The 21,608-nt window shown below is 48.3% G+C and overlaps 1 protein-coding gene across 1 annotated transcript in view; it reads left to right on the top strand.

Annotated features, from left to right (window-relative positions):
* Positions 1-6: 6 nt before the first annotated feature.
* Positions 7-21,608, top strand: part of GABBR2 (gamma-aminobutyric acid (GABA) B receptor, 2) — a 432,864-nt gene continuing 411,262 nt past the window's right edge. The window contains exon 1 of the mRNA XM_011993760.1: positions 7-169. Coding sequence (XP_011849150.1) covers positions 23-169 — 147 coding nt within the window. The 5' untranslated portion in view covers positions 7-22. The remainder of the gene's footprint in view (positions 170-21,608) is intronic.

The following is a 21,608-nucleotide window of genomic DNA, read 5'->3' as shown; positions in this document are numbered from 1 at the left end:
CAGCAGCCCGCCGCTCTCCATCATGGGCCTCATGCCGCTCACCAAGGAGGTGGCCAAGGGCAGCATCGGGCGCGGTGTGCTCCCCGCCGTGGAACTGGCCATCGAGCAGATCCGCAACGAGTCACTCCTGCGCCCGTACTTCCTCGACCTGCGGCTCTATGACACCGAGGTGAGTGTCCGGCTGCCCGTGCCGTCGGGGCTTCGGGGGGCAGTGGGGTGGGTGGTTTGGACAGGGGCAACCTCCGGCCTTTGGTCAGAGCCCCTATTGACCGGCCCGCGTCTGCCGAGGCCACAGAGGTCTGGTGCCCAGTGCTCACCCCCCGCGGTCCTGCTGGGCTTGGCTGGCACAGCTGGTAACATTTGCCGAGCACCCCCTCCTCTGGTCTTATGTGTGTATGTGTGTGTGGGGAGGGGTGGGGTGGGATGGAAGACTGGGGTCTCTTTTGACCTGAGAAAAAGGAGTGGAGAAGGTGGGGGCTGGACCCCCAAAGGCCTACATTGACTGCCCCTGTCCAGGTCCCGCTCATGGGGCTGCGAGGTGCGGAGTGGGAGGAACAGGCTCATTGACTGCAAACTGGGCCACCCAGGGCCGGAGGGGCCGCGGGCCTGCTCACAGGCCCCCAGGGAAGCCGAGCCGCGCTTTGAGGTCCGGAAGGCTCCGGAACCCAAGGGGCTTGAGCGTGCAACGCGGCTGAGCGCCTGGTGCGCGCCAGCAGCTCTGAGCCCGCACAGCGCGGGCAGGTGTGGGGCCACCGGCTCTGCAGCGCTTCTGCCTGGACGCGCCCGGCGCTGCCTGTGGCCAGAGCGATTTCAGAAGGAGACCCCAGCCTCGGGTTAGTTGCTCAGAAAGTGCCCTGGCAGTTCTCGTCCCGGAAGTGCAGTGGTGTCTGGCCGCGCCGCTGCTGTTGGCCGGGCGGTTGCAGGCAGTTTCTCCCGGCTCAGGCTTGAAGCATCCTACCTAGTAGCCCGAGCACGGACTTGGAGAGCAGTCCTGAGCGGAGCCAGAGAGCCAAGGGCTTTCCATCCCAACACCCCTCCCCACGGCCTCGGTTTGGGTTCTGCCTGAAGCCCCAGAGCGGACCTTCACCGCCAGCCCAGGGCTGGAGCGTGCGGAGCGGGTCTGGAGGAGCGATCGCTGGCCGCGCAAGGTCGGGTTTGCGAGTTTTTCCGGACTGAGCGAGCCCCTGTGCTCCGGCCGCAGCGTTTGAGACGCGGCCTGAAGGGGGCAGTGATTTCCTGTGCAGTACGCTCGGTTGGCGCCTCTTCCACCGCGCGGAGCGGGCCGAGGCGCTGGGCTTGACCCTGGCTTCCTGGGACTCTCCAGGCGCTTCTGCTGGAGTCCAGGTGCAGAACCCTTTTGTGGGGAGGGTCGCGCTACCGCTCTGGTGGTGCAATCTGGGCTTCCCCTCCTCCTTGGTCGGACCCTGTTTATGTCCCCAGAGAAAGAGCAGAATCTAGATTGTATCTTATTCCCTGCCTCCCCGGCTTCACCGGTGAACCAGCTTGCTCTGCGCTGTAAATAAAAGGTGAAGGAACCGATGGCGGCTTCACTGGTGAACCAGCTTGCTCTGCGCTGTAAATAAAAGGTGAAGGAACCGATGGCAGTTGGCAGCGGTGCGCGCAGGCTGCTGCAGGCGGAGAGGCGTCCTCTGCCCCAGAGGATGCAAGCTGGCTGGCTGTGCAGGGCTAACCCGGTGTGAAATCATTTCCGAATGACATTCCTGTCGCCCTCGTCTTTGCCCGAGCATCTCAAGTTCTGTGGGGGTACTTGTCTGGCACACATAAATGGAGAGAGCAATGCAGTTACAGAGAGGCATATCTTCTTGACAGTTTCTCTGTTGCTACCGCACATATTCTTCTGGAGGGGTCACTGCAAAGCCGGTCTTTTGGGGACAAACACATTTTTAGATAGGGCAGCCCTGCTTGCATCATCACCAAGTATTGTCAGCTGCATAATGTTTTCATCATCAGTTTCTTCCCTTTAGAAAGCTGCCCTGAAAGAGATTTCATACTGGCCTGTTTGTGGCAGCAAAGAGATGGGTGCTTCGTTTCAGGGTGTGGGTTGAAGCCTTTACATTTTATTTTTCAAGTGTGTCTTGATGACTTTCTGAGTGAGAGGACCCAAAGTCAAGAGGATGAGGCAGTCAGAAGACTCTTCAATTCGTGGGAATATTTAGAAAACAGTGGGAAGGAAGGCAGAAGATAATTTTAGCTTGTGCAAACAGAGAAGTGTCTCTAGCCTTTTGAAGGGGTCCAGAGTCAGGGCTTTGGGGTAGGTGAAGCCTGGGTTTTAGTGAGAAACTAGTTACTTTCCACCCTGGATGACCTTGAGCTGGGTATTTAATCTCTGTAAGCCTAGGTGGGAATATTATGTGTACTCTGCAGGTGACACGCAGCTTAAGGAAGATAACAAGCCAGGGTAGAAGATGCTCTGGCATGCTGTAAGCACTAAATAAATGTTTCCTGCCTCCCTTCTTCTTCTTCCTCCACCTTTTTTTTGAGATGGAGTTTTGCTCTTGTTGTCCAGGCTGGAGTGCATTGGCGTGATCTTGGCTCACTGCAACCTCCACCTCCCGGGGTCAAGTGATTCTCCTACCTCAGCCTCCCGTGTAGCTGGGATTACAGGCACGTGCCACCATGCCCACCTAATTTTGTATTTTTAGTAGAGATGGGGTTTGTCCATGTTGGTCAGGCTGGTCTCGAACTCCTGACCTCAGCTGATCTGCCCACCTCTGCCTCCCAAAGTGCTGGGATTACAGGCATGAGCCACCGTGCCCAGACTCCTTCCTTCATTTTTACTTCCTGTGAATTCACAAGTGGCCTTGTCTTTAAAGTAGAGGTGCTTTCTCCCTGAGCCAGAGTGAAGAAAGGATCAGTCTAGGTAATTTGCAGTAAAATCCAGAGCAATCTAAAGAATGTTTGTGGCCAGTGTTAGAGTGTTTAGGGTCTAGTTTATTCAGATTGACTGTCTTTGTGGACACTGCCTAATTATTTACAGGCTGTGTCACATTGTTTGTAGACTTGAACACAGGGTGGATGAGTGAACAGATTTTGGCTGGATTTGCTGACATTTGCTGTCAATCAGTGGCCTCAATGGCCAGTGACTGTGGGCACCAGTATGGACTTTTATGCATATGGTCTGCAGAGAGATGGAGATTTAGCAAGGAATGGGTTAATCTGGTCACTGGGGACAATCTGTCTCAATAAAGGAGCCTCCTACATCCAGATTGACTCTCTTCTGTAAGTAGAATAGTGGTAGATTTTCAAAACCCCACTCAATGCCATGTGTTTTGGTAAAAATGAAACAGCCAAACAGAATACCTGTCTATCAGAACGTCTGCTTCTCTGGTGTAACACCAAATGGCTTCAGCAAATACTTGTTTATATATTCCAATGAGGATTTGAACAAGCAAGACAACTGAAAATACAGATAAAAGAAAGCATCAGAAACTATGTAGAAACATAGAAGTTACTATACCAAGAACCTGGGCTAAATTTGTTATTGCATTGAGTATTATATTTTAGCTCTGATCTTCCTGGCAGTCAAGGTAAAAAGGTAAATATACCATATTACTTAATGTTTGATCTAAAAACTCTGAGAGAAAATGCCTTTTTTTTTAATTTGAAAGAGCTGGGGGTCTCATTCTCTTGCCCAAGTGAGACTGCAGTGGTACATCATAGCTCACGGCAGCCTTGAACTCCTGGGTTCAAGTGGTCTTCCTGTCTTCCTGTCTCCATGTGGTTGTTTCTTATTCTTTGGTCGCCACACTAATAAAATAAAATAATAGCCAAGGAATGAGTTAAAGATAATGTTTTTTTCAATTTGATTAACATTCATTGTGGAAAAACTGAGAATTACAGAGAAGCATAAAGAAAAATAATTGCCCATAATCCATCTACACAAAAATAATAACATCTAATAATTAGCATCATTCCCTTCCAGTTGTCATTTTTCACTATTTTATGTATCATACTCCATATGCTCTTTTATGTTTTTTTTCCTTCAGTTAATGTTGTATCCTGGGTTTTCCCCCATGTCCTCAAATCCTCCTTGTAAAGATGATTTTTGGTGGCTGTATACTATTCTATCCTGTGGGTGTACCATACGTATTTAATCATTCCCCTATTGTTGGACCTATATGTTTTCCCACATGTTACTATCTTAAATCATTCAATAATAAACTTAGAGAAAGTTCAGGGAGCCAAGAAGCCCAGTCTAGGGGTGAAACTGTCAGAAAGATCACCCTGATGCCAAGATCTAATGTAGAAATCCCAGCGATTGGTTAGCATGTCGTTTTTCTTGAGTGGCTTTGCCAAAGATCTTTCCCCTTATTCACCATGCTTTAGAAAGGATTTAAAGGACTGTTGAATTGAGGCTGTGCTTCCTAAAAAGGTCTGAGTACAGCTCAGCAGGTGTTTACTGAGCACGTACTGGAGCTGTTGATGCTGCAGAAAAGTGTAAAACATAGCCCTGGGTTTGAGAGAGACAGCTGGCGAATCGAGAACAGGGCAAGAACATATTCATCATTTCTAATGCAAGGTAGAAAATGATAGTGGAGATGGTTGCGTAATTCTGTGAATATACTAAAAGCCATGGAATTATACACTTTATATATATATAACATCACCCCTTTAAAGTGTATAAGATAATTAAATCTCAGTACAGGTTTAACTGTATTAAATCTCAATATAGTTAATTAAATCTCAGTACAATAAAATATAATTTTTTTATTCTATTAAAAAATAAAAAGATAGGCTGAGTGTGGTGGCTCATGCCTGTAATCCCAGCATTTTGCGGGGGCTGAGGTGAGAGGATTGCTTGAGGCCAAGGAGTTCAAGACCAGCCTGGGCAACATAGGGAGACCCTGTCTCTACATAAAATAATTAGCCTGACATGGTGATATGCGCCTGTGATCCCAGCTACAAGGGAGGTTGAGGCAGGAGGATTGCTAGAGCCTAGGAGGTAAAGGCTTCAGTGAGCTGTGATTGTGCTGCTGCACTCTAGCCTGGGCAACAGAGCAAGACTCTGTCTCAAAAATAAAACAAAATAAAATTTAAAAATTTTAAAAAGAACATGAGCAGTTTCAGATTCAGGCTTACATCTTATTTGCAGCTGCACCCCCACTGCCCAGCATGCTGCCTGGCTCTTAGTAAGTGTGTTGTTTAGTACTCTTGTTGCAAATAACAGAAACCCGACTTTAACAGGTTCATATAACTGAAAAAGCCTAAGGTGTGCTGTATGCAGGCATGGCCAAATCCAGGGGCTCAAATGATATCTTTAAAAATATCTTCCTCTCTGCCTCTTGGCTTTGATTTCTTCTGTGTTGGCTTCACTCTCAGGCAGCCTCTCCCCATGTGGTGGCACAGATGGCCTCTAGAAGCTGCAGGTTTACACACTTCCAGTTTAGAAACTCCAGTAAGAAGAGTGTTGCTTTCCCAACTGTTTTAGCAAAAGTCTCAAGCTTATATCTCATTGGCTTGAATTGGGTCATGTGTTTATCCACGAACAAATCACATGACCCTGACGAGCCAGGCCTGGAAATTCTGCCCTCCTTTCATTATGAGAGAGGGAGGTGAGGTCAGCTTCACCCAACCACCTGAACACAGAGTGGGGGAGAGGTGATTCCTCCAAGGAAATCAGAGGCCATTAAGGGTTTGTATGCTAGTGAGTCTGATCACTAATAGCCACAAAGGCAGGCAGCTGGGGAGTGCTAAATTGAAGAAAGAAACAATAGAAGCCAGGGGCATTTAGAGAAAGGGAAGATCACATAGGTCCAGAGAGGCCTCCTGGAGAAGGTAAGCCTGGAAGAGTGAATATAAAGTTGACAGAGAGAGACAGAGGCTCTGGGAAACGGTCATTGGATACCAGGAAGGGTCTCCAAGATCAAAAATGGAAGCAAAAAAGTGTGCAGTGTGTTTGGAGAGCACTGATGTTATGTTTTCACCCAAATGCAGGGTTTGTAGAGGGAAAGGTGCTGGGTGTGGACGGCTTTGAATGCTATGTCAAGAAGGTTTAATCTGGAGGTTTAATATGTCAAGACTTTAATCTGGAGCTGCAAGGAGCCGTGTGATGTCGTTGAGCATGGGTGTGATCCTATCAAGGCTGGTGGGCATGAAGAGGCTGGACCGGAGACAGAATGAGCCTGGAGTCGGAGGGGCTGGGAAATTACTGTAACAGTTGAAGGGAGTGGTGATGGGGCCTGAATGGAGACAGGGAGGCAGGAGGTGGTGTTATGAAGAACGGGCAGCACTGAGACCCGACAGGGCAGGAGGGGCAACAGAGAGGGAACCAATGTCTGGGGAAGGGGTGTGTGTCATTGGCAGAACAGTCACTGGAATTAGATGCACCGTAGGGGAATAAGGAGAGAGGGTTCCTGCAGGGGTGAGGCCACGTGCTCACCTCACACCTGTCCAATGAGCCCTGGCCCTAGGGTCAGGAGAACTGGGTTTGTATCCTCATTTGGGCACCACTCACCTGCTTGGTGACCTTGGTGAGGTCTGTTTGCCTCGGTTTCTTCATCGATGAAATGGGGCTGATATACCAACTGCCTTATCAGGTGCATAAGGGACAAATGAGATGATCCAGGTGACACCATCCAATCAATGCTCGGTACACTGCGAGTGCTCAGGAAATATTGCTGTTCTGTTGTTCCCATTGTTATTCTTTCCGTACAGTCTGGGGATCATTGTGCTGACCTCCCAGGACTGTGACAAGGAATAAGTGTAATGGGTGGGGCAGCTCAAAGCCCAGAGTAAATACAGAGCAGTGTGACGGGTCCCTTGTTTTCTGGTGCTGTGTTGCAGAGAAGGCATGCTGGCAGAAGAGGGTGCAGACACTAAGGCCTTTATTCATGTGTGTCTCCCGGCGTGTCTTTCCTTCTGCCTGTGTCATAGCTGTGTTTGTCGCTTTCTCCCCTACTGGCTGGCAGCTCTTGAGGGTAGGGTCAGTCTCATCCCTCAGGGCCTTATGGGGCTTAATGAGCAGCCTGCATGAGTAAATGGTGAGGCGCTGAACTGGAGGTGCATGTATTCGAGTCTGCTTTCTGAGTTAACACCCCCTGGGATGGTTGGTCTTATCTCTTCCCCAGGATCTTCCTCCCTCATTTAAGGACTGAGGTGGTGCTACATATCAGGGCCAAGCGAACTGCTGAGCTGTAGCTGCCCTCTGCATGTGCCTAGCATGCAGCACTAACCCCCAAGCTCCCCAATATGAGGGCAATATGAGCACCCCAGAAATTCCTCAGACCTAGCCAGGCATCCACGGACATACCTTCTCTGTCCCCAAATTCCTTTTTAAAGAATGAGTTGGGGTGGTGGGTGGAACTGATACACTAAGGGTCTGTTTAGTGTTTGGTATTGGGCTAAGAATGTTAGCATGCTAACTTTATCTTTAAAGGGACCTTCTTTTTATATTTGGCTTTCCCTCCCTGTGGGCAGAGTAACATCAACTTCTTCATACAGAAATCTGAGATCTCAGCAGGGAAATTAGCAAGCTGGAAGTGCAAGATAACAATGCAACAGGGGTACTAAACAGACAGTATCTAGGATATATGACTTTGGTTAGTTAGGGTAGATGAGGCTGTGCTGCATTAACAAACAAATCCTGAAATCTCCATTGCTTAACACAGTAAGATTATTCATTGCCCACAGAAAGTCCAGTGTGTGTCAGAGGTCATCCTGGGTGGCTCTCCTCCACTGGGTGGACACTTGTCATTTGGGGTCCTTCAGGAAGGAAATGCCAAGATAGACTTGTAAGCATAAGAGATCTTGGAAGCCATCCCTGTGAAAGATAAGAGGTAGGGAAATCCTCTGTCCATGATGCTGTTCTGACACCTGTGGAAGGAGAGGCAGAAGGAAGGAGAGTTGGGTAGGAAGAGCTCCAGAGCCAAGATTGCCCATTACAGGACTTTCCTATCAGACACAATGAGCCAGGCTCTAGAATCCCCACCCAACTCAGTGATTGGCTGAGGTCCGCTGTGGGAGATTTTACTCTTAGCTTGAAGGCTGTAGCAGGTCTTAAAGGTGCTGCAGCTGATGATCATTAGCTGATTGCATCTCCTCCTGTAGGTTCTTTCGTCAAAGGAGGGTGGGGCCTACCTGGTTGGCTGCCACAGACACTGCCTATTTCTTCTACAGTGCCCTACTACTTACTACACCTGGCCCTATTCTAGGCTCTGGGATACAGAGATGGATGAAACACAGATCCTGCCCTTGAGGAGCTCACTGTTCAACAGGTGGTCAAGATAGACAAAAACAATTACACGTGGCATAGCCCAGCCACAGGAGGGGTTAGCAGAGGATGTGGGGGAAGGGAAGGCATTCCTCTTCTCCAGGCACCTGGTTGGTTATCCTCCATGTTGTTGGAGAGTAAAATGTAAGTGATTTCTTATCTCTAACGTTTTTTGTTACTTATTTTGGTTTTAGGAAGGTGAGGAAATTAAATGGCATGGTTTGCCCAGTGAGCAGCTGCGTTCTATCTATTACTTTCTTTTCTTCTTCTTCTCTAGCGTTATGTAACAGTGCACAGTGAGGCTGGTGAAATGCCTTCCTGTCTGTACCTGGCTTTCCAGGGACACACAGAGGAGCCAGGCTGAAACCGTGGGTGTGTGAGCCCCAGATAGGGTCAGCATCGGGGTTTGGTACTGGGTTAGTTGCTGAGACCACAGGGAAGTCTTTGCTGTTCTCTGTGAATTGCAGCACTAATCGAGGATCCCTGCTCCACTGTTAGCACCAAAAGGGCAGGCACTGGGTGTGTCTGGCTCCTCTGTGGTCCCCTTAGGCACTATCTCAGGGCCAGGCACAGAGCAGGAGCTCAATAAATATTTATCGAACAAATAGATCTAAAAGCCTGGATTCCAGCTCTCCAGTTCTAAGAGGATTAATGGGCAGAGTTTTAACAAATGGAGGAAGTGCTTTGTATGCCAAGCCGTGTGGGGGTGAGCTTTCTGCTTGCTCTTTATTCATTCTTTCGGGTTCTTATTTAGTGCTTTTGGGGGCTGTGTAGTTGTGGTGTAAAAAGGGGAAAGGGTGCTTGGATGTTCCAATAGAAGATTTTGTGCAAAGCTGATGTCATTCTCTTCTCCTCTGACAAATACATGCAGCATCCTCCAAGGTACATCAAAACCTAGGAAATAAATACTTTCCAGCTTCTGAGAAGCATTATGGTTTTAGGAGGTCAGTTTATTGGAGCAGTACACTAACCAGTGGACGGAGGACTTAGGAAACATGTTCTGATATCTTACTCTCGCCTCCAGAGAGCATGAGAGCCAAAGGAGGCTAGACTGGGCTCTGGTCCTAGTAGAAATTGTGGGAATGAAGCCAGTTCATCAGCCTTGGTGAGTCAGGTGGTCCAGTGCAGATCTGGGTATAGTGAGAAAAGATATTCCCTGGAATCCCCTAATAGCAAGGCTTCTTCCAGGCTCCCTGCTCCTGGGCCAGAAGCTTCTGCTCTTTATTCTTCTATGGTGGCCAGGATGACTCAGGAACTGGGTATGTTCAGCTTGAAAGGGACCGTCTCCCTGATGGTGACAGAATAGGTCTGGACCCCAAACTAGATAACCAAGTTTGTTAGAATTGTGAGTAAAGGCCGGGCGCAGTGGCTCATGCCTGTAATCCCAGCACTTTGGGAGGCCGAGGCGTGTGAATCACGAGGTTAGGAGTTCGAGACCAGCCTGACCAACATGAGAAATCCCATCTCTACTAAAAATACAAAAATTAGCCGGGTGTGGTGGCGCACACCTGTAATCCCAGCTATTCAGGAGGCTGAGGCAGGAAAATCACTTGAACCTGGGAGGTGGAGGTTGCAGTGAGCCGAGATCATACCACTGCTCTCCAGCCTGGGTGACAGAGTGAGACTCTGTCTCAAAATAATAATAGTAATGAAAAATAAAAACAAAGAATTGTGAGTAAAGTAAGAGTACATTGGTTATGAGCTGGGGTTTAAGAGTCTGAAAATTCTTGGCTGTGTGAATGAACATTGAACACTTTTTTGGGCTGATCGGGGCATTCTTTTGCCAATTTTCTACTTTTCTGATTTTTTTAGAGTAGTCTACATTGCTGGAAGGATGAAGTGTCATTGTCATCTAGAAAATTAGTGGTAGATCCAAAGTGTTGAGTGAGTGGACTCATCTGTCTTCATCAATGCCCATGTTCCACAGCTGCTGGCAGAAGCAGACCCCCTTCTCCTGCCATTTGGCAAGGACATCATCAGTCACTGTTCAGATAAAATCTAGCCAAAGAAGGACTTTGTGGAGTGATGCATTATTGCTACTCTCATGGTGCGGGGTCAGGAGGTGGCACAGAGAAAAATGATATTTTCACGCTCTTCTTATGATCCACTTGACTTTGTTCAGAGAAAACTGATTTTGAAAGCAATGGCCATACTTATAATAATCATCACTATATTATCCAAATCGTCTTGTTTCTAGAACTACCATTCACTGAAGCCTTTCTGAAAAATGCCCAGAATTGTTTCAGGGGTGTAACTGGCTGATGGGGACCCACATGCTCACTCTGGGGCAGATGACCAGAGCCTGTGCGAATGCCCCCACCGAGTTCAGCTGAAAGAGTGCCTTGGCTTTGATGGGAGAGTTGGCTTGGTTGTCACTCCACAAAGCATCCTCTGGAGCCCAAATAACCTTCAGAGGTCCTTCCTGGACTCTAGGAATTCTAGAAACTTTGGGAAGCCTGTGGAGAGCTTCTAAATCTCATGGTCATAAACAAAGGAAAAGGAAATGGGAACATTTAGTTGCAGGTAGGTAGATGAAGAAAAAGAAACTAGAACAACAGTAGCTCACCTTTATCCAGTGCTTACTATATGTTAGCACCTATGTCAGTGCTTTGCAGCATTCATTCATTTAGTCTTCACTACAGTCCTATGAGGTCCTTACTCTTATTGTCCGCATTTTACAGATGAGGCTTAGAGAGCTTATGTGACTTATTTAACATCACAACAACCAGGTGTGGAGCTGGAATTTGAATCTGGGTGGTCTGACTTTGATCTCTGTAGCTTATGCTCTGAGTAAACCAACATCTTCGTATAGTTATTTTCCTCCCATAAAAACAAGCGGCAAGTTTTTTTCCTCCAATAAAAGCAAGCGGCAATGGTTTTTTTTTTTTTTTTTTGCTTGCAAATTTCACCCCCAACTGCTTGCCTCTCTCTGGGATTCAACCCCACCCTCTCCCATTTCTCTGTCCACCCACTCAGTCATACACAGCCAACCCTGCACTCTCTACTCACTTTAAGTGTGTCTGTCTACACACCTGACTCACACAGATCTGCTCTCTATCCCCTGGCACCTGGAGAACTTGTCGCTTCCAGAACTTGTCACCTTCCGTTGTGTTTACTCAGGGTGGCAGTGTTTATGTCTGGGTGTGTCTCCTGATAGACTCGGATCATCTCAAGGGTAATAGTGGTGCTTCTTTTATGAATTTAGGGTATACTTGCTAAGCACCTACTTGGTGCCAGGCTCTGGGTTTGTTACACAGCATATGGAGATAACTCCAAAATAGCTGTGCTTTCAAAGGCACATGGGGGAGGAGGCCCAGGGATCGTTACCATGTAGCATGAGGAGTGTGATGGTGTGGGTGGGCACCCCCGGGTAGAGAAGACAGTTAAGACCACTGACCCAGCAATCCAGTCCAGCGGCCTCCCAGCTTGATACCATGCAGGGACTCACCATTGTTCTTGGAATGGGAACACAGCTTCTCCCACAGCCTTGCAGGCCCTCTGCAGTCTGCCCTGCCCACTCCCAGCATTGCTGCTGAGCACTCTCCCTCTCTTCCTTAGGCCCAGTCACATGGTCCTTTCTGTGTCTTGGGTGAGTGTGCTCCTTCCTGCACAGGACCTTTGCATGACCTGTTACTGTGGCCTGGAATGCTCTTGCCATCTTTCTTCATCCTTTAAATCCTAGATCAGGTGTGCATTCTCTGTCCTCCCCGATTAGGCAAAATCACCTATCATGTTTTCTCTAAGAACCATGAACTTCCCCTTCCAGTGCTTATCATAGCCACAAGTTAACTTTTGTTGGATTATTTGATCCCTATTGGTCTCCTTCCTGCTCCACAAGGGGACTGTGAACCCCATAAGTGCAAGAACTGGTTTGTTTTGGCTCACCGTAATGTCCAGCACACTTTCTAGCACATAGTAGGTGCTCAGTAACTATTTGGAGACTGAGTGACGGCTGGAGGATTCTGAGGCCAATCTTGACGTTTATAAACGGCATGCTAGTTTTTTTTTTCAGTGCCTGTGGGGTGTGGGGGAGACAGCTGGATGCTGTAGAAAGACAGTGCGCATCAGTCAGCCTGTGTGTGCATGCTGACACTGCCTGTCCCCTGAGCCCCAGTGTCCTTGACCATAAGATGGGATGGTACTCTCTCAGAGAGTTATTTTGAGGGTTGACTTGGAGCATTCATGTCAAACAGTGAGCACAGAGATCCACACTGAGAAGATTTTATACTAAGTTTTACTGTTATTATTTATTATAATGCATATGAAAATGTGAAATGCTATGTAGTTGCATAAAAACTGGTTCTTATTTCAGTGGGGGATTGTGCGTTTGAGGCCAATGAAGAAGTTGTGGTCTGTGTCTGAGTTTCATTGAATGGGGTTTTTAAGTTAGGGGGTGTTTTTAAGCCCCATCCATTTCTGGAAGGATTTGAGGTGCACCGAGAGCTCAGTGGTGAAGCCTCCACTGGCCCTTGGGGGTGGTGTCCCCAGTGAAGTCTTTATAACTCTGCTTTATAATCACTACTTGTTATTGTCCACTGCCCCGCCAGGCTACGAGCTGGGCCAGCCCATGAGGACAGGCACAGCATCTGTTTGGTGTCTGCTGTGCCCCAAAGCCCAGGACAGAGCCTGCAGGTACTCCAGAATATATGTGAGTGAATGAAGGTCTCTGTGTCTGGAACACCCAGCACGGCCCCTGGCACATTGCAAATGCATTTCGCGTGAGTGGTGCTAAACACAAGGTAAAATAGAACGATTTTGGATAAAAATCACAACTGGGCCCCTAAGTGGAACAGAGAGAGAAGATGTTATCAGGCATCTGGTGAGGAATGGATTGTTCCAGCTGAACACTGGATTTGAAGGCAGGACAGAGATGCTCTGATGTTCCTGTGTGATGAGGACACATTTCCTTTTAGGATCCAGAGACAAATCTTTTAGGTTAGAGGTAGGGCGGTTCAGTGGAAAGAGCTCTGGATTCTCTATGGGTGACCCAATGCTGACACTCTTTAATGGATGACCTTGAGCTCATCATTTAACTTCTCTGCACCTTAGTTTTATCACCTATAAAATGAGAATAGTAAGGTCTGCTCTTCTTTTTCGTAGAGTTATTGTAGAGATCGGAGAAAGAGAGAGAGAGGAAGGGAGAGATATAAGAATGTGGAAGGGCTTTAGGAAGCTGTAAAGTGGTGCAGATATAAAATATGCCTGAAACTAAACACAAAGAGTAATTAATTCTGGGTCATTCTCTCAAGACCATTGGATATTTCCAATGACAACTTTATAGAAGACACAGTGATGTCATTCATGTGAGTGATTCATTTAACCCCCTAATAAAGGAGGACATAGTATTAGATTATAACACTCTGAAAGCAGTTCTTCAGGGGACCGAGGTTTTGTGACCTAGCAGGCTGTCTTACTGAAGAATCTAGAACAAGAGGTAGTTAACATGTTTCCTTTCAACTGTTAAATGCCTTCAAAAGCCAGTCATCTGTTTTTGGCAGGCCATCCACCACCAGGGTATTGATCAGGGGTCTCAGGGCAGAAACTTGGGGCATGAAGGTTAGTGAGGGCTGTCTTCTATAAGCATCAATTTGGGATCCTGGCCATCAGTGGGGGCCTAGACCTCAAATCATTGGGGGTTGCTAGTTGGGTGGCTGGGGGAGAGACTAGCCCACCAGCTTAAAATATGAAATACCCAGACTGGGCCAGTCCACTACAGCCCAGGCGTGGGCGGCTGGAATGCCAGTGTGCTGGGCTGTTTTCATTTTCTCCAGAAAGAGCTTTGACTTCTCCAAGCAGATGTACAAGTATTTGGTGGAGATCTCAGGGTTCTGGGCCAGGCAGTGTGGAAATGTTGAGTCTGGCTTGAGAGTTTGGGGGCAACAGTTGCTAGCTGGCTACCTCCTCCTCAAAAGGAGAGCAGCCAGGCTCCTGTGGACACTGGGTTTTTAACCATCAGATTGGCTTTGACCTGGCTGCTCAGAATTCTCTGCGTGCTGTGGCCTAGAAGGCCCTAATTCCAACTTTGTGTCTATAATGGAGAAAACAAAATGACAGGGACAGGTCCTTATTGAATCCCTACTATGCGCTGGGCACTGATGTGGTTGCTTTCATATGTGCACCTGGCTAGTGGCAAGGTGTAGTAGAAAGAGCTTAAAACTTGTGAGCTGGAGAAGCCCAGGGTCAGCTCTGAGCTCTGGTCTGATGACATTCCCCTCCCCTTAGAAAGCTTTAAAGTCACTGAGGATCAATGGCCACTTTGTCTAAGGAACAGGGGGGTCCTCTGGGAGGGAAAGGAATAAAGGTGACTCCCGGCCTCTGGGGTTGAAATTGTTAGGATGTAGTGGGGCCTGCTGGAAGGAAAGGCAGAATGATCTGCAAGGGAGACCTTGCTTTGAGTGGGGGCCAGAGCACGGGCTGCTGAGGGCAAGGCTAGTTTAGAGATATAGCTGATACTGGAGCCCCCTGCTACCACCTGATATCATGGAGGAGCCCGGGGATGGCGTCTGTGTGGATCAGTGCACGTGGAAAGTGCTCAGTGCCTGGGACTGAAACCTTCAGTTTCTGTTTTGGCCCTGAGTGGGTGGCCCTGGAGAAAGAGGCCTGTGTCCCAAGATTGGCCTCCTCAGGGGTCAGAGCCTCATCCTGGTTTCAGAGGAGACCTCAGGCTTCTGAAGAGGCCATGGCAGCAAGGCAGAGCTGAAGGGAGCCAACGGTGGCAGCCAGGCCTGGCTTAGAGGCTGGGATTGAGGAACCTCGAGGTGTCCGGGTGAGGAAGACTCGCAGATCTATCAACATAGGCCACGCCAGGGGTCGAGGGAGAACTGGGCCAAGTGTGGCTGAGAGACAGCCCAGACTGCCCTACCCCCATCTCTTCTTTGAGCATTCCAAGGAATATGTCATTTGTATCGACCTGGTAAAGTCTGAAGGGCGGCTAATGTCTCATTTAGTTCTTATAAAATGGTTCTTCTGTTACTAGGGTGTTACTGAATGATGCATTTGGAAGAAATAGTCAACTCTAGCACTGCACAGCATTTATAATTCTCATTGTTTAATTGTTGGTATTATTTTAACAATTAAACAACAAGAGAAGAATTCTTCTCCTTAGTCCCAATCGTACCTGGGGAAACTGCAGCTCTGCATTGTAAGCTGGGGTGAGGCAGCGAGTCTAAGTCAGCCTGACTCTGAGCCCAGTGCCCTTGGGTTCACAAGGCATGCTACAGTCCAGCCAGATGGGGTCTGCGGTCCTGCTCTCTTGTTTGGGGTCCCAGGATCCAGCCAGACTCCTGGGAGTCACCTATCATGGCTGTTCCCAAAGGGCCTTGGGCCAAGCCCTGGAGAGAGTGGAAGGTTATAGATGGTGAGCTGTATGTGTAGACACTGTTGGCTTCATGGACGAGAATGCACTTTCTATTTCATCCTCCTAGGCACCTCCAGAAAGACTCTAAAGGTGGCCCAGGGAGGCGCTCAGACTGGCTGGATGTTGGGTGGACTAATATCCACACTGCAGGCCACCACAGCTTGCCACACGGGGGAGGTGACCTCATGCTGGACTCTGAGTTCCATTCAGGAGCAAGCTCAGAGCACCTGCCTCCTGCCAGGATCCGAACTTGACTCGGGTGTGACCTCTGCCCTTAGGGAGCTCACAGGACAATGTAGGCCACTCACATGCAAGCAAGTGACTCTGGTAAGAGCACTTACTAGCTGTGTTAGTTCTGGGCAAGCCACTTTATCTCCCTGTGCCTCACTGTTCTTCTCTGTACAATGGGGTAATAATAATAGTACCTGCTTCATAGGACGGCTACCAACACTGATAGTTATCAGTGACTGCTGAAGACTTCAACCACTGCCTGATACATAGTAAGCGCCACAATAGTGTCAAATACAAAAATGCTCTGAGGAAGATTTGAAGATCCTGTTAGCAGAGGCTCCGGTCAGAACTCCCAGCAGCACAAAGAGGAGGTGGTGAATTGAGTTCTCACAGGGGGGAACCTGGAAGGGCCTTTCACCGCAAGCGACCTTTGAGCTGGCCTTGAAGGACAGGAGGTAGAAGATGTGGGAAGAGCCCTGTGGTAGGAGGGAATTGTGTGAGCAAAGCTTGGAAGGTAGGACTTTGAGGGGACAGTGCTGAGCCATTCAGATGTGGCCAGCACATAGGTGACTGACCGCAAGAGACACTGTGGACAGAGAGCTGGAAGGCCTGGGAAACAGTCACCTTTGGGCCCGCAGTGTCTGAAAGCACATTTTTTAATCAATCAGTGCTCGCCGAGGGCCTCCGCAAGGTCCTGGCTTCTAGCCTTGCTGTCAGAAAAGAGTTTCCTGTTGGCCAAAGCTGGAGAACACACCCCCAGTCACCTGAGAGCTGGGCAAGGTCACCTCCAGGGACACTGCAAAGACTAGGGCACAGGGGAAGAAAGGTGGATTAGGCTGACTTGGAGTTAAACCCTGGCTTTGTCGCTTCCTGGGGTTGACAAGCCCTGTAACTTATCGAGCCTGTCATTCCCCTGGTGCAACAGGGAGATGAGTTTACCTGCCTTGCAGGGTTTGTCCATGAGGCTAGGGTGAGAGTATGTATTCCCAAACACCCCAGCTGGAGCTAGGCACTCCGCGGATGCCTGATAACACTGAATGGGAATGGACCCATCCTTGTTTGACATCACTTAGATTTGGGAATGTGTGCCCTGAGATCATTCTAATTTTAACAATCGAAAAATGACTCAGGGTCTTGAAGAAGGCCCATGAGGGATTTTTAAAGCTTACTCTAAGTTGGGTCTGTAGGTGGACATAGTAGATGCAATCAGCTTTATGTTTCTCTTAATGGCGTTCTTGATGAAGGGAAGCAGTGAGTAGCAGTAATCTGTGCTGGTATAACTGTTGTGGAACTCAGCAGCGAGAGGCCAGGTTGGCAGGCCTGGCTGTGCAGTCACAGTGCAGAAGACTGGTGCTGACTTCCCCAGGCTGTCCCTCGGGCTGATGGGCGGCCAGTCTGGGTGCAGAGGAAGTTGTCCTTTTGAGGCAGGTGCACACACACTGTTGGTCCCTAAGACCTGTCTCTGTTGGAGTGTGGCAGGATATCTGGCCTGGGTTGGGTTTCTCCTTTATTCCCTGATGGGCTATGTCCTGGGTTTGGACAGCAGCGCTCCGGGGGCCACTGTCATTCTGGATTCTAGGGATTAATCAGCCCCTCTTGAGAGGATCACCGTCTTGGTTCCCAGCTGGGATGCAGAATGGCTTTCCTTCTGAGACCTGCCAGGTTCCAGTGCTTGCTACCAAACAGGACTTCCTCTTTGGGCAGAGAAGGGTGGGCTATTCCTTCTCTACACATTTGGATGGAAGAGATTCTGAATAGAGCAATACAGTGGTTTTCTCACAACCACTGATAAAGAAGCTGATGTATAAAGATGAAATTGGATTTTTACCAAAAATAAATCAGTTTTAGGTGTTTAGCAAAACAGCTGTAATGGCTTTGTGGGAGTCCAAGGCAAAGGAAGGATGTGTTCAGAATACAGGTTTGGATCTTGGAAGACTTGGTCCTGGTTCCTGAAATTTGGGTTCTCTGAGACTCCGTTTCTTCACCTGTAAAATAGGGAAAGGCACCTGCTCCAACCTCTCTCAGGGTGATTTTATGCTTAAATTAGATAATGACACTGGAAAGTCTTTGACTAAAGTCAAGAAAGGCATATCTGGGATTGCTGAGTGTTTCCATGAGAGCCCTGCTGTGATAGGTGTCTGAACGTGTGAAGGAGGAAATCATGGAAGCTGCAGAAGAAGCAGTGTTGCAACGATAATGGGGACAAAAGTAGGTCTCATTTCAGTTTTAGGAGGAAATGGGGCAGTAGATGGAAAGACTGAGCTATCTATTTTTGTTTTTAAGTCACTTTGCAGGAAGAAAATAGACAGTTGGATTCTTTCATTCTCTATAGTCAGAAGTCAGAATGTCAGAGTAGATTTAAGGCCCACCTGAACAAACAAACAAATACATCTTGAAAAGAGTTTCTTGTGTGGTTTGGATGTGTATAAGAAGCCAATTTAAAAGCGTTCAGATCTTTGTATGGTATATGTAATGATAACTGACATAATAGTGTTAGGAAGAGCATAACCGTGCCATAAACCCTATCATTTTGACTCTTTTGAAGAAAAGCTGGGCAAAGATGTCGGGGATAGAGGACGATCCTGGCTCTTTTACTAGCTGCAAAAGCTGCTTTCTGCAGTCCAGCTCCTCTTATTTGGAGCTATACAAGATCCTTCAGAAACCTGGAATGTGGGAACCCTGGCTTATTGTCTACATGCACTAGGCACAGGCATGAGCTTGTCTAAGCAAAAATGCAGCATATCCTGCTATTAGCACCGTTAGCATCGTCAAGGTGAACACATTTCCCAGTCTTAGCCTCTTCTAAGGACTTTACAAGTAGTAAATCACCTACTTCTCACCAAGGCCCTATGAGGTAAGCATTCTTATTGCCCCTATTTTTCAGATGAGAAAACTGAGGCACAGAGAGTTTCAATAACCTGCCTAAAGTGATATGTCTTATAAGCTGGAATTCAAACTGAGGCAGTCTGGTTCCAGGGCCCACATCCCTAAACGTTATGCACTACTGTCTTGTGTCTGGCGTTCAAAGGGACCTCAAGAAATCAACTGATACAGTTGCCTACCTTTCCACAGATAATCTGATTGTTATCTCCATTTTACACATGAGAAAACTGAGGCCCAGAGAAGGAGAGAGGCTTGACTTGCTAAAGCCACACAATAGGATGACATAGGGCTAAGACTAGAACCGGAGTCTTCATGATAGTGGTGACCTCCTTCAGAAGTTTGCCCTTGCCTTTGGCTTATCTGTCCTGAACATGCTTTCCCTTTCTAAGACAGCGAGGGCAACACTAACATCTGGCTCAGATCGAGCTCTTCTCATCTCCATCACGCTTTGCACTCTCCCTTTCTAGAACCAGCAGGTGCTCCTCATGTTGCCTGGCTCACCTGGCCAGGACCCTTCCCTGGAACGCCACTCCCAGCTGTCCACAGAGGCCTGCACAAGTGTGATATGGAGGTTGGTGGGAACTCTAACCAGCTGTGATTCCAACGTGGATGCTCAGAGGGTGGTTTGAACAATTAAGAGAGGAAGTGATGATCACTGGGGTCACCGTGGGTTCATTTAGAGCAAGGCCTGCAGGACTGACCACCGTTTCTTTGTTGAGAAAATTACTAGACTGATTAGATCAGGGAGTTGGGTCCTAACACATGTGAATTCCATGAAGATGTTTGACAAAACTAATGATTTTTCAATGAGATAAAGATGGTCTATTTAGGCACACCTGTTAATTGTTGAAACTCCAAACCCAAAAGATGTTCATTTGCAAGCAGTCTGTGGTGGTTGTCCATGGGACTCTGTTCTTTGCCTGGAGATGATATATATATGAAACCACATATTCTTTCTTAAATTAGTGATTTGGATAAGGTCATAAAAGTCATACTGATCAAATTTTGCTGATGATGCCAAGATAGGAGGATTAGCAAATATTTGAGGTGGCAGATCCAAAAAACAAATTTCCTCTTGTTACATTCACCCCATTGCTCCAGGATTCCAAAATTCTTTTTTCAGGATTCACTGCGTCATCGGACACTTGGTTTCAGGAAACCAACTGCTTAAGGACAAGACAAAGTCAATGAGCCTTAGAGGGAGTAGGTGTGAAAGAGGCAGAGGCCCTTGTTGACGATGACTCATTATGATCTCTGGAGGACAGGGGAGCTGAGGTCTGCTGCTCAGTGTGTGTGTTCATGTAAATTCAGACTACCCTGGCAGGCTGGAGCCCCCAGGTCTGCTGAGAAGGAATGTCCTTAGGGGCATGTGCTGGGGAAGGTGATCCCATGAGACCATCGAACATGCCCAGAGATGAGAGAAAAACACTTCCATTAGTGGCTTTGGATTCATCTTAGATCCCTCCCGTTTACCCTCCTTTCTATAGATGTTTATTATAAGACCTCTGTGTGCCAGGCACCATGTTGGGCATTGGTAGGTGGTCCCAAGCATTGCCCCTGTCCTGTGGAGCCAATAAGCTTTCTACATGGTGTGTAGGTGGTGCCAAGCACCTGTGGAATGGTGCCAGACTGGGTTGTGGGAAATCCAGTCATTGCAAGGTGGGCAGCCTCGGAGTCAGGAGCTGGAGAACACAGCAGGGGTTGGGGTAGCAGGTCCCAGAGCAGGCCCGGAGAGAAGCAGGGCAGGAAACAGCCCTCTGGCCTCAACAGAGTCTCTCCTTGACCAAACTTTAGTCAGGCTCCTCTGATCCTCTTCTCAGCTAGGCCCTGACCTTTGGGCTTCTGTGTCCATCTTTGCATCACCCAATTTTAGCAAGAATCCTGCTAATTCAGTGGAGCGAGAATTCCCCACCCTCAATATCTGATCACCCCTAATATCTGATCAAATTCCTCATCCTTCACCAGCCCCAGGTGACGTCTGATCTCCCTGGCCTGCCTTCAGCAAGAATCCTGTCCAGTTGATTCAGCCAGAATCCCCCCTTACACCTGACATTTCCTCATAGTAATGTTCCATCCAGTGACCTCCCACCCTGCCCCTTGGCTATAAATCCCCACATGCCCTGATTCTGCTTGGAACTGAACCTGCGTCTAGACCGAGGTCTCTTGCCCCCAGTTGCAATAACATCCTGAATAAAATTTGTTTTCGCTGCTTTAACTCCTGTCTAGATCTGGCCTTCTTTGACAGCCCTCAGCAGGAGAGGGCCAAGAGGACAAGGAAGTCTGTGGGTTTAGGCAGGGCAGGAAACCAGGTTAAAGTGCGGGGGAAGGTCAGACATGTATGTCAACAGAGGATCTTTGTCTTGTTTGAGAAGCACTGACTCTGCTGAGGGAGGGCGGTCTGGGCTGTGCTGGAGGTACAGGGCTGGGGAAAGGCAGAGCTCGGAGGGCTGTCGTGGACACCCTTGTGTTTGGTTGATGGATTGTGGGGGTGACGGAGGGGAAGCAAGGAGCCAGAGCTGTGTGGATGCTGGACCCTTCACTGACTGAGCTGGGAGCCCTGGACAAGGGGCAGGGATTATGGCTGTTAAAGAAAATTAGAGCCAGACAGAGGTTAAAAAGGTAAAAATAGATTTTAGGCCCAGTGCAGTGGCTCACGCCTGTAATCCCAGCACTTTGGGAGGCTGAGATGGGTGGACCACTGGAGGTCAGGAGTTCGAGACCAGCCTGGTCAACATGGTGAAACCCCATCTTTACTAAAAATACAATAATTAGCTGGGTGTGGTGGTGCATGCCTGTAATCCCAGCTACTCAAGAGGCTGAGGCAGGAGAATCGCTTGAACCTGGTAGGTGGAGGTTGCAGTGAGCCAAGATCACCCCACTGCACTCTAGCCTGGGTGACAGAGTAAG

The sequence above is a fragment of the Mandrillus leucophaeus genome, unplaced genomic scaffold (genome assembly GCF_000951045.1).
Source record: "Mandrillus leucophaeus isolate KB7577 unplaced genomic scaffold, Mleu.le_1.0 Scaffold433, whole genome shotgun sequence".
In the NCBI taxonomy this organism is placed as follows: domain Eukaryota; kingdom Metazoa; phylum Chordata; class Mammalia; order Primates; family Cercopithecidae; genus Mandrillus; species Mandrillus leucophaeus.
The sequence above is the reverse complement of the archived record's forward strand: the minus strand, read 5'-3'. Positions and strand labels throughout refer to the sequence as shown.